This window comes from Eleutherodactylus coqui, chromosome 2 (assembly GCF_035609145.1).
Source record: "Eleutherodactylus coqui strain aEleCoq1 chromosome 2, aEleCoq1.hap1, whole genome shotgun sequence".
NCBI lineage: Eukaryota > Metazoa > Chordata > Amphibia > Anura > Eleutherodactylidae > Eleutherodactylus > Eleutherodactylus coqui.
This window is the reverse complement of record NC_089838.1, coordinates 143,982,619-143,996,071: the sequence shown is the minus strand read 5'-3', so window position 1 is coordinate 143,996,071 and position 13,453 is coordinate 143,982,619. Positions and strand designations below refer to the sequence as shown.

General features: G+C 42.7%; 1 protein-coding gene across 3 annotated transcripts in view; it reads left to right on the top strand.

Moving 5' to 3' along the window:
• Positions 1 to 13,453, top strand: part of USP15 (ubiquitin specific peptidase 15) — an 84,172-nt gene that overhangs the window by 30,443 nt on the left and 40,276 nt on the right. For 2 of the 3 annotated variants that reach the window (XM_066591704.1, XM_066591703.1), the window contains exons 4-6: positions 1,403 to 1,529; positions 5,110 to 5,255; positions 6,742 to 6,800. In XM_066591704.1, the coding sequence (XP_066447801.1) occupies positions 1,403 to 1,529; positions 5,110 to 5,255; positions 6,742 to 6,800 (332 nt within the window). Of the gene's footprint in view, positions 1 to 1,402; positions 1,530 to 5,109; positions 5,256 to 6,741; positions 6,801 to 11,779; positions 11,867 to 13,453 lie in introns of all 3 variants that reach the window. The other variant, XM_066591705.1, reaches the window with a different exon arrangement.

Sequence of the window (13,453 nt, the reverse complement as noted above, 5' to 3'; positions counted from 1 at the left end):
GAAATGGCTGACGGACGGAGCAGAACAGGAAGCGGTCATTTTGACCGCTCCTGCTCTGCTTCTACAAGCCACAGAAAAAGATGCCGACTGGAGGGGACATGCCTGGCGATCGGACCTGGCCAGGCAAGGTGAGTAAAAATTTTTTTTTTTAATGTCAGAACCCCTTTAAATGAGACAGAAGGGCAGGTTTACTATTTAAAATACGGCAATTTTCTGGCATGGGTGGCATCAGAAAACTGTCTTGCATGCGCCACATTTATTATGTGTGTTAGACACTTTTTGAACATTTTTTCCAACTTGTCCAAAAAAGGGACATTGCTTCACTAAAAAGGGGGTAGCTAAAAGTGTGCCAGAAGTTTGGCTCCATATAAAAGTAAGAGGGCACACCCCACCTGAGTTCACAAACAAAGACTGATCTTACCATGCCCCTAAATGTCTTCCCAAAATAAGAAACAATGGAGAGTAAACACAAACAAGCAGATTACTAACAGATAAAGCAAGTTTTTTTATATATAAAATTCAAAATGGCATTTTATATAATGTATGAAGGAAGCATTTTAGTCAGAAGGCGTCATCATGTCTCCTAAAGGAGAGCACCCAAAATGTGTGTGGAGACACCTACAGGGTGAGTAGATCAGGGAATGGTATAGTCTTTCCCCAAGGAGAGCACCAGAAGGGGTGTGGGGACACCTAAAAGCTAAATAAGAAGACTTATAAGGCACTGCTCCTCTGGGAAATTTATGCAAATAAGAAAGATAGAAAAATACCTCTACAGCGCCGCCCAATAGATGGCGCTGTGGAAGTATTTTTCCAACTTTCTTATTCGGAAACATTTTAGGCACAGGTAATGCTGAAAACGTGATTACATAATGATCTAATCCAAGATGTTATCCGCCTGCAGATTTTGTATGTGGTTGTATGACTCCTCTGTGGAGACACATAACTGTTTATAGTGTTGTGTTTTTTACTTGGTAGCAATTAGAGATGAGCGAGCATACTCGCTAAGGCAAACTACTCGAGCGAGTAGTGCCTTATGCGAGTACCTGCCCGCTCATCTCTAAAGATTCGGGTGCCGGTGGGGGAGAGCGGTGAGTTGCGGGCGTGAGCAGGGAGGAGCAGGGGGGGAGAGAGTGAGAGAGAGATTTCCTCCCCCCGTACCTCCCCGCTCTCTCCCCCGCCGCTCCTCGCCCCCCACCGGCACCTGAATCTTTAGAGACGAGCGGGAAGGTACTCGCATAAGGCACTACTCGCTCGAGTAGTTTGCCTTAGTGAGTATGCTCGCTCATCTCTAGTAGCAATATATAAAACATGACCTTTGTATTTAGTGCCTCTGGACTTGCAGTTACTACATCCCCCTTTCTGAATCCCTATACTGACTTTTGCTGTGGTTTTACGTCTCCAGGTTGTTGAACAGGGTATGTTTGTAAAGCACTGCAAAGTTGAAGTTTACCTTACTGAATTAAAGCTATGCGAGAATGCCAATATGAACAATGTGGTAACCAGAAGATTTAGTAAAGCTGACACAATAGGTATGGCTTTTACTTTGTTTGCTTTACCTGACTGTAATTGACATTTTGGTTTCAGGTGCTTATATACTGTTTTTTATGTACTGGTCTCCAACTCATGTCTCTCTAACTGTTGCAAAATTACAACCTCTCGCCCGGTTTCACATCGGAATCTTGGGCTAGAGGTTCCATCAGCCTCGTAGGACACAGAGTGTTAAGGCAGCGGAAATGCAGTCCTAAGCTCTCGCTCACGACCTGAAGGTTGTGAGTTCAATCCCTGCATGTTTCAGATAGCCAGCTCAAGGGTGACTCAGCCTTCCATCCTTCCGAGGTCGGTAAAATGAGTGCCCAACTTGGTGGGGGGTAATAAAAAAAAAATTAGCTTAAAGCGCTGCGGAATAAGTTGACGCTATACAAATCACAAGATTTATTATTTTTTCTAACAAGATGTGGCATGCAGCGCTTTTTTTTTGTCCAAAAGCTGGCCAGCTGGGCAAAAAGCAGACAAACCCCATTATAGTCAGAGGGGTTCATCCGGCGCTGTTCGGTTCCATCCAGAGATGGAGCTGTTTGGCCAAAGGTGTTCTCCTTTCCTGCTTCCTGAACAGAATCCCCAACACAGATGTAAAACCACCCTTACATGGCCTCGCTGCCAGGACAATGTTGACAGTTTATCGTTTTACCACTGGATTAATCTATTATAAATTACTTTTCGATTGCAAAAGGCAGTAAGATATCTGAGCAGCACTTGCGAGAGGGTAACAATGTCTTATTTTTTAGCCTTTCCCACTATACCTATGGAGGGAGCCTCCGTGCATCCAGCAGGGACTCCACATCAGACTCCGCACCAGACGTCTATGTCAATGAAAGTGCTTTCATACGTGGTGGAAAAATCCACTATGGAAAATTCTGCACCAAACCCCACATGTGTAACGTGACATTTGTCGTGGCGTTGTATGGATTTGGAAATCGCAACAATGCCACTGCAAAATCTGCATGTTTCATGTGCAATGGTTGGTGCTTAATTTTCTTTGCAACGTGTGAGAGAACCCAGTACATTGTTCTCTCTGTATTCTTTTTGTTAACCCTTTAAGACTACAGGCTGATTTTGGACTTAAGGATGAATTCACTGAGCTACCAACACTCACTAGATGCCAATATATAGTAGTAGTGGAGTACATGACTGGCTTAACCCATTTAGGACCAGGCACTGTAAATTTACGGCGCCTGGTCCTGGGCTTAAAGCTTAGCTGTATGTAAAATTACGGTGGTGCTTTAAGCCTCTTGCTCTGCAATCAATTAGAGGCCAGACGGGTTATCAGCTGCTACTGACAGCTGATAACCCGGAGGAGAAGGCAGGAGGAGTTTTTAACCCTTTCTGCCTTCTGCTTCCCCGAGTACTCAGTGAGCGCTGTGTACTAGAAAGTGGAAGGATTTCTTCCACAACGGGAGGCATATATTTATATTCCACAACACTTCAACTCGATTCAACCCAGACAACCAATCACTGTAAATCAGCCAACCCAAACAACCAATCAGGTTGTGATTGGAGCAGAAGTGTTGTAGAATATAGATATATGCCTACGGGAGCCAGAGGGTCATGTGACCACCGGGGTTCCCTGCTACAGCAGAGCTGGTGGGTCATACTAGAGCCTGACCAGCTCTGCCAGTAAATGTCACTACAGGAGATGTTTTTCCTATAACTAGGGCTCCTATGGATGCCCCAGCTACAGTGGAAAAATGTCAAATAAAAGAAAAAAAAAGTAAGACAAAATTACAGAATAAAACAACAATATATACATTAAAAAAAAAATTAACCCGAAACTGACACCAACCAAAAACGTTGCTATATGTGCCCTATAATCCAAAACCATGCATATTATATATCAAAACGTCTGAAACAAAATGAGGAACCAGTTTCCGTACTTGATTTTAGTGTAGATATACTAATTAAAAAAAATAAATAACTAGGAATGTTAAATCCTTTTTTTAGCTTTTTACCCCAATAAAACTAAAAAATGGAAAAAAAAGTCACTAACTTTGTTAGCTCATGGACTGAGATTTTAAAACATACTAATAAAGAGTTTATAGTTTTAAGGGTACTTTTTCTGCGAATGGACTTTAGGATGCATTCCGAAAACTATAACTTTTTGTATCCTTCTGACTAGTTAAATGAAGGTTTATTTGTTGAATGAGTTTTATTGGGGCCTCTCTCACATGGGCACTTTCTTTACAGCGCTTTTAACATCTGCTAAAAGCGCTACACTAAACCTCCATTTCAATAGAGCTTCTCAGACGTGCGTTTTAATGCAGCGTTTATAACGTGTGCTAAAACAAACTCTGTATTGCCCATTGAAATGAATGGGGTGCGTTAAAAAGGCTGAGTACAGCGTTTTTAACGCTGCTTACTATGCCAGCGGGAGGGGGGGAATGGTGATGTCATCAGCTTGCTTTGTCTGCGTTGTTATTGCGCAAAATATGCAGTAAAATCACAGGCAAACGCTTACAAAAATGTTGTAAGCCACTGCGTTGAAAAATGCAGCGTTCTGATGCTTGTGTGAGAGTGGTCTAAGAACTATTCCAGTTTTTCTGTTGTGTTTCTAGAGCAGAGAGATGGAAATAAAGACGGGATTAAACAGAAATAAAAAAAACCCAAAACATTAAAATGCATTAGGAATAAAACAGAAATGTTTAAACTCTGTTATTTCCGTTTCAGAGGAAATAGAAATGGTGAACCGAGGCTAACAGCAGTGTTTTTGACACAGTTTTTTAGTTTTTCATGGCTTTCACCATGAATTGAATAATATATTCTCTTTATTCCGCTGGTCATTACGATTCCAGGAATATCGAGTGAACCAAATTTGATATAGTTTTTAAAATGTCTTACTACTAGAGATGAGCGAGCATACTCGCTAAGGGCAATTGCTCAATCGAGCCTGCACGGGAGCAAAGATTTGGCGGCAGGGGAGAGCGGGGAGGAACGGAGGGGAGATCTCTCTCTCCCTCTCTCCCCCCCGCTCCCTCCTGCTCACCGCCGCAACTCACCTCTCACCCGCGCCGGCAGCCGAACCTTTTCTTCCGAGCGGGCAGGTACTCGCTAAGGACAATGCTCGATCAAGTAATTGTCCTTAGCGAGTATGCTCGCTCATCTCTAGTTACTACTTTTACTACACTAGGAACACTTTGTAAGAAGTAATTTGTTTTAGTGATGCTGCATTCCCAGACCCATGACGTTATTTTTCCATTGATGGAGCTGTATGAGGTTTTTTTTTTTTATGATTTCAATGGTACGGTTTTCTGATGGGTACGACTTTTTGATTATTTCTGTTGTTGAGAGGATGGTAGACGAAAAAACAGCTATTCTGGCTTTTGGTGTTTTTTGTCCTATTAACCCTTTGGTTGACATGTAAATGGAGGACAAGTTATTCAACCATGGGTGAAAAAGATATACTTTCCAGGGTCCAAACAACCTTAAACAGACGTGTGTAAAATGTTTGTTCCTAAAGCTTCTTTGTTTTCTTACAGATCACCAAGCTATTGTTATCGTCTTGAATAGCACTTGCAGCTAATGCTAATTTAAATATTTTTTTGTTTCTGCATTCAGATATGATTGAGAAGGAGATGAGAAAGATCTTCAATATTCCAGATGAAAAAGAGACCAGACTGTGGAACAAATATATGAGCAATACCTTTGAACCTCTTAATAAACCTGAAAGCACTATACAGGATGCGGGCTTGTACCAGGGACAGGTAAAGTACGCATGTGAAAGCCATGCCATATACTCTCAGCTGGGGCATAGTACCCTGTTGGTCATTAAAGGGAAAGCACATGCTAGCATCTTAAGATATACAAGTAACCTTAATTAATATGACTGAAAACCTAATGACACTTGGAAATATAAGTGGCTGTTTCAAATTTCGGAAGGAGTTGGTCTTAAAACTCTCTGTGATAATGCTGCAACAGTATGAGAACACATGATAACCTTGACTATCCTCATTGTGTCGGGCTGTTGCCCTAGTTTTGGAAGTTAACTCTTTCCAATCCAATGTCGGACCTTGTCCGACATTGATATTTCCGTGCATGGCTCCTGTGTCGGGCGAGGTCGGACATATGTTTTTAACACTATGCAGAAGAGAGGTCTGTCAGAGTTCTCTTCTGTATATGTATATTACAGTATGCAGGAGAGAGGTCCGATGTCGGGGTTCTTTTCTGTGTATGTATATTTCAGTATGCAGAAGAGAGATTCGTCATTGGAGGTCTCCCCTGCATACTGTAATATACATATGCAGAGGAGAGAACTCCGCTGACGAACCTCTCTTCTGCATAGCAGCAACAAAGGATAAAAGCCGGATCCTTAAAAATACTTCTTTATTCTTCTTTTATTCCAGTTAATCCATAAAATTTACAAATGGTAGGTACCGCGTAACACCATGTCTATGCTTAGAAGCGGTTCGAAAGATCCTTGAACAGACATGCTACATCCTCTTAAAATCAATCACGGACCAATCGTTATACATTTAAATCATACGTGCACATTTCCACACGCTTGATTGCGACACCAAAAACTCTTCTGCATAGTGTAATATACATATATTATACAGTATATCTAATTATATATATAATATACATATTAACTTACATTTCATTTTCAAAAAATTGCTAATAAAATCATGTTGACCGTTATTTTCATGTGTTTTTAGTTGAGTAATTCTACGGAATCCACAAAGTGCTTTTCCACGCAAAATAAATCAGAGCTGAGGAGCGTGCGGGAAATTGGATTGGAAAGGGTTAATGCTTAGGGCTAGCCTCATTCTGGTGAACTTGAGCTATCCATATATTTCATGGACAGGAAGGTCATTCAACTAAATGCTTCCATGTAAGATTATATTTGTCTTGCAGGGGCTTTCTCCAGCACTATCAGACCCTTTTTGGGGAGGCTAGGAGACCCTATAAAGTGAGACGGGTTCCCTTGAGTCTTGCAAAGGCAGCCTGTTGGCTTCAACTAAAAACTTGATTGTTTTTTTACATTGATGCTATGAGGGAAATGAACACTTGTTTTCTAGGGACGCTTCCAACAAAAGGGATTATCCAAGGAAAAGCAACCACTTAAAATAGAGTTTTGTCCATTGATTTGGAAAATGTAATTTACTTATTGAGCATTTTTATAAAACTCTTAAATTTAGGTTTTCAAATGTCAAGCCTTTAATATTGTCCCTGCTTTTATGTTTTACACAGATGCTAGTAATAGAACAAAGAAGCCAAGATGGTCAGTGGCCAAGAGGTTCAATGCCGAAGTAGGTTGGGGTTTTTTTTGGTTTGTTTTTTGTCTTTTAGCATGTTTTTCTGTACATATGCAGTCTTGCCAGTATGTTCACATGGGATGGATATTTTCGTAGTAAATCCTCAGGAATTACACAGCAGCAAATCCACACCAATTTGGTTTAAAAGTTTTTTTTAATTATTACTCGCCTTCTCCTAGCCTCACTAGCTCCCCCATGAGTCTCCAGGCTTAGAACAAGGATGTCTCGACCCATGTGATCAGTGCAGCCTGTGATTGGCTGTAGCAGTCACCTGTCGGAGGACACACCATAAGGCCGCCTGCAGACGAGCGGGTCGGTTCCGGCGGCGAGGATTCTCGCCGCGGGACCCGACCCGAGCGCCTGCAGGGATGAGCGCGTACTCACCCGCGCCCGGTGGCCCCCGGCTCTTTCATGTGCGAGCCCCGCACAGAAATAGGACATGCCGCGGTTTGTTTGCCGCGCGATATTTTTTAACGCAATCCTATGTAGGCTTTGAGCGGCGGAAATCCCGCGGGATTTCCACCCATGTGCAGGCGGCCTAACTAAGGACCAGGGATGCAGGGGCCACTGGGGAAACAGGCGAGACTCTGCTGCAGAGTGGGGAGAAGGTGAGTAATTTCTATTTATTTACTTTTTTCTGTTTTACAGATTTTTGTTTTTTTTATTTCAAAACGTACATTTCAGTGGATTTATGGGTAATCCTGTGAATTCCACAACAACTTCAATTTTGTTGCAAGTTTTGAATTTTCTATTGAACTCTGTGGGGAAATCCACAACCATTCCTCAGAATAAATTGACATAGTGCAAACTTAAAATCCGAACCAAAGGTCAATTTACCCTGCAGATTTTTTTCGGCATTGCGTGGGCGAGTTTTCTGTCAATCTCATCCGCTTTGTCGCTACTGTAATATGCTGCTTATTTTCCACAGCCATTTAAAAGGCACCTGCTTCTTAAGATGATTAGTAAGGGTGAATTAACATCGCAGACTAATGAATGTTAAATGCCATATAATTATGCACATATTAAAATATTTATGTATGTTCTAAACTACACGAGAACGTTTTTAGTGTATGTGTGCGTGTTTGTACAGAGATGGTTTACTGCTACTGTTCTTTAGCGATTTAAGCTACTCACATGCCTTTTATTTCACACTTGAACTGCTATGCATTGCTTTAATAATTATTAGAGATGAGCGAGCGTACTCGGAAAAGCACTACTCGCTCGAGTAATTTGCTTTATCCGAGTATCACTGTGCTCGTCCCTGAAGATTCGGGTGCCGGCACGGAGCGGGGAGCTGCAGGGGAGAGCGGGGAGGAACGGAGGGGAGATCTTTCTCTCCCTCTCTCCCGCCCGCTCTCCCCTGCTCCCCGCTGCGACTCACCTGTCAGCCGCAGCGGCACCCGAATCTTTAGCCCCGAGCACAGCGATACTCGGATAAAGCAAATTACTCGAGCGAGTAGTGCTTTTCCGAGTACGCTCGCTCATCTCTAATAATTATGTATGAGTCTGATGATATTTCTTATTGTTCGAATTAGGCCTCATGTCCACGGCAGGTCAGATTCTTTATGCGGGAGCCCGCGGCGGAATCTGACCCTGCCCACGGCCGAGGACCCTGCTTACCTGTCCGGATCTCTTTTCTGTACCGCAGATGTGTGCAGCAGTGCCGGCCTGCGCACATGCACAGTACTTTTTATTTTTTCTTTTAATAAAACTCCTGCTTTCCCGCAGAATCTGCGGCCTGTCCGCAGTGTCAGTTGCGGATGGGCTGCGAATCGGATGGCTTCCATTGACTTCAATGGAAGCCGTCCATGTGGGAACCACACTAAAATGGAGCATGCTGTGATTTGATTTCTGCACCCCAAGATCCGCAAATCAAATCGGCATGCTTTAATTCAGGTGCGGACGCCCATGTTTCCGCTTGAACTGCGGATCCTCTGCAATTCAAATCCGCCCGTGGACATTGGGTCTTAGTCGCAGAAATTGATCTCGTCAACTTAGTAAATGAGAAATATTAGCAAAATTTTCGATCATCACAGGAAATTTATGACTTTAGCGAGGGATCAGTTAATAATTCTATCGTTAGTTAAGGACTGGCCAAAAGACAAAAAAAAAGCCTCCCTCCACTTGTGATCATCCCAGTTCTCAGGGAATGCTTGTTAGAGAATATATGGGTGGAGAGGGTTAATTACGTTATCAAGAGCTTTGGGATAATAAAGTAAGTAGTAATATCCACATAGAATCCTATAAAAGATGGCCGCACCACTTCTCTGACCACCTGAAACACACTTCATAGTATACATCAGTAGTCTAAGACACGACATGCTGATCCGACCGGCCAGCACTGCTCACGTGGGTAGTACTGTTTAATCAAAGCAGGTGTAGTGTCCTAGACTACTGATGTAAACTAATACATAGCGTGCATCAAGGAAGCTGGTGCCGCCATCTTTGCTTCTCCAGGTTCAGAGGGTCGCTTTAATTCTACACCATTGAGCGTCATTCAACCAATGCCAACATTATTTAAAGCAAAGAAATAAGTAAGCAATGGCCTTGGCTGGGTGTAAAAATACCATTACGCAGTCATGAAACACATGGCCACCCTACCATGACCATTCACCATTATTCATGTGTGGTAGTTTTTGTTTCTTTGTATATAACACTTCTAAGTGCATTCTAGGTAAACTAGGCAGGCCTGGGTACTTTATGGTTGGTTAAACTCTTTTTAAGATGTCTGAGCATTTAAACAGAATCTGTCATACGAAAAAACCCTCCTGAACTACTATAATGCATGGATAGCGGTAGAGACCCTAACAATGTAATTAGTATCTCTGAACCCACTTTCAGAGGTAAGTAGCCCACAAGCAGTCCGTGCTCTGCATTGTAATGCATCATCTGGACCACGCAAAGAACACATCTGGAGCGGAGCCTTTCTGTGTGTACACCTATATACATTCCTCTAATCAGCCACCGTGCCCTTCACTGCTGATACACGCTCAATCACCCCTTGCATATTATATCTGATGATGGACATTATTCCCTAGGACTTGCCATTTGGAATTTGAGGGCAAAAACAGTTGTATTAGACTATTTAACGGCCATAAAGACATCCCATAAAGTGGGCTTAGGAATGCTCTCTTCTTGCGCAGAAGGGTTTGTAGAATCTAGCGCACTCCGCATCTGCTCCACTGGTATAGCCGCTTGCAACTACCATATAATCCTACACTTCACTCAGAGGATGGTGGAGAGTAACTGTCTTAGCCTGGCAACAACCTCCCTCTGCAACTCACTGGCTCTATTTTCCTCTTCCGGTATCTGGGCACCATATTGTGCCCCCTCTCAACATTTTCCAGCCTGGCTTTATTTTGGTAAGTCATACTTAATGTCTATACCATCAGGGATAACCTCCAACTTGCAGTAGGGTGCTAGTTTACACCATCAAGGATAACCTCCAACTTGCAGTAGGCCGCTGGTTTACACCATCAAGGATAACCTCCAACTTGCAGTAGGGTGCTGGTTTACACCATCAAGGATAACCTCCAACTTGCAGTAGGGTGCTGGCGAGTTGAGAGGGGAGCTGAAATGGTCATTTTCTGTGCATGGAGATGGTAATTGCAGGATTTAAGTCGGAGCTCTCATCCCACGCATCCTTTAGCATCAGCGGCTAGACCATGTCTATCATGCGGACTCCTAAGCTCCGAGAAGCGGTACAGCAGACTTCTAGATACCTCGTTAGCATTCAGAGCACCAGACATTGCTGGGGCGTAAAAGGAAATTCATTTATAATGATTAAATCATTGGAATCTGTATTCCTTCCACTATCCACGTGTTACAGTAGTTCAGGGAAGGTTTCATAGAGACCCATTCCTTTTAATATAACTTAGGCGGAAAGAAAACTTTTTGCTACATCACAGCTTCTCTCCGCTAATCACTCTCCGCCTACAAAGCTAGTAATTTGAGTAATACTATAATTGGCTATTTATTGTGAAAAAGTCTTTTTTAAAAGGGTAGTCCAATTTTCTCATATACATGAGTTTAAAGTATTGATCAGATCTTTGTTATATCACTGCAATGTACCCTTGTCTCTGTTCAGTAATTTGCTTTGTGATACCCACAAGAACACTGCTTGCTTTTTGCGGGCAGCCAATCCTATCTTGGCATGTATACCTGTGCAATGTGTGCCTAGATAGAACATGCTGCAATTTATCTTGCACACGTGTTTTGTGCAACATGTGTGAGCTGTACAATGTTAGTCTATGGTCGATTGCTACAGCACATTAGGCGCACAAAATACGTGCCAGTGTATGCATGTCGCATGACTAGCGCCATGTTTAGCACAATTCATTTTGCCCATAAGGACTTCCTGTGTATTGGGTATACTGGCCCAGGACTTGTTATTGTAACTGAATGCTAAAAGGCGCTTAGGTAAAGGTAAAGCACCGAGTCATGACCGACTCCTAGGGTGACGTCTCATAGTGACGTTTTCCTAGCAGACTGTTTTTGAGAGGTGGTTTGCCATTGCCTTCCCCAGTCATCTTTAACCCTTCAGCAAGCTGGGTACTCATTTTACCAACCTCGGAAGGATGGCAGGCTGAGTCAACCTTGAGCCAGCTATCTGAACCATGATTGAACCCACAACCTTCAGGTTGTGAGTGAGAGCTTAGGACTGCATTTCTGCTGCCTTAACACTCTTAACCAACACACATTTAGCCCTATTAATTTAGTCCATGGACTAGATCATTCGACTGTGCATGAGAAATGTCAGCCTGATGTATTAGAAAACTGTGTGTATACTTTTATATGTGTAGACATGACATTTACCTATATGTATCAGTTCTGTGCTCTTGGGGTGTTCTGTTATTACGACTGTAAGAATGAACACCATAACACAGATGCAAACATCACAGGGTTTGTGTGCCACACACTTTTCTTATATTATTATTATTTATTATTTTCCTAATTGTCTTCATATCTTGAAGGTCACCGGGTGCACAACATTTATCAGCATTACCAAAGATTTCTCCTCCATATCTCTCAAATAATTATAGCAACTTCAACAACAGAAAGTAAGCACTGTGCCCCGGAGTGTGTTCTAACCACCGTCCCGTTGCTTGGGTTTGATCTTTGACTTCTTATTAAATCCTGCTTTTTCCAATACTCCCTTTACTTCAACTTTTTGTCTTTTCTGCTACTCCATCCAAGGCTTTCTTATGTCTTGGATGATTGGTGCCGTGTTCTATCTGCATGCTCATTTTAAGATTAATGTAAGACAGATAATGAAGGATTTACCTTCACCATATATTGAAGTAAAGCTCCACCTTCTATTAAAGAGATGGTCACATGCAGAGAACCCTTTTCTTCATGTAGAAACTAATTGGATTATCGCCAAGGGAAGCGGAGGCCAGCCATACTTACACTGTTGACTGGGGGAATTGTAGTATTAAATGTTGGCTATTCGAATGAATGAATAAATAAATTTACTGACCGTTTACGCTAAAGCAAATGCTGCTTTTTTGTTGGGCTTCATAATAGAGGGGGTTAACATTACAGGGAGAATAGTCCTCTATGGCCTAATACAGCATATGGAAAGGGGGTTGTCTTTATGACGGTCAGCCACTCCCCCCTCCTTCCCGCCAGAAATTTAAAGGTGACAATGGACAGATTTTAATCATACAAAGATGCCTTGTGGGAGAGGCATCTGCCTCCGTACAGTGACCTAGGAAGCTGGAGTGTCCACTCTGCCACCCGCAGTTCCAATCATCACTTTCAGGGTAGTTTCACACAGGCGATAAAATTGCACGATGCGAGAGTGAGCAAAAACGCAGAATTGTGAAACCAATGGTTTCCATCACATTTGCAATGTTTACACTCATGTGAAATTGCGGCATGCCTTATTTTTCTGCCATGTGCGTTTTTTTTTTTTTTAATCTCCCAGGTTTCCCTATGGAGCCTCCTTTTTATCACATCGAAAAGCACGAACGTGCGATTTTCATGTGATGTCATTAGAAAGTCCTGTTGACCTTCGCAGTGACAGCGATGTTTTTGCGAGGAAAAAGCAGCGCTGACGCTCCAAAATCATGGGAAAAAAGACGTGATTTTGCCGCAGCGATATCGCGATCGCCTGTGCAAAACTACCCTTAGTGTGCGTTCAAATATAGCTGATTTGCTGTGCATTTTTCACAGCTGGAAGCAACAACAGCAAATGTACGCCAAAATACGCACCAATTAGTGTTGGTTTCGTTGCAGATCCACAGCAGGCTTCACCCCTTCAGTTAAACTTAAATTGAAGGGGTAAAATCCACAACAAAATCTGCAATAAATGGGGCGCAGTTTAGTTTGGATCTACTCCTTAGTATTCAGCTGGGGAAAATCCACGGCAAATCTGTTATGTGTGAACGCACCATTAAACTTCTTTTGGGAGGTGAAACGAGATCCACATCAGTGGTACTCTTTTTAAGGAAGCCTGTCTTGCCAATTTAGGTACATAAACTGAATCTAACCCAAGCTTGGCCCTTTGGCTGGCTGCACACGGGAGTGAGCCAGATTCCGCATTCGGGATCCCGCAGCAGAATCCAGCTGTGACCCCGCGTACCTGCGTTATCTGTAATGTGGATGACTGCAGAGGCACACAGGCGGTCATGCACAGTACAGAT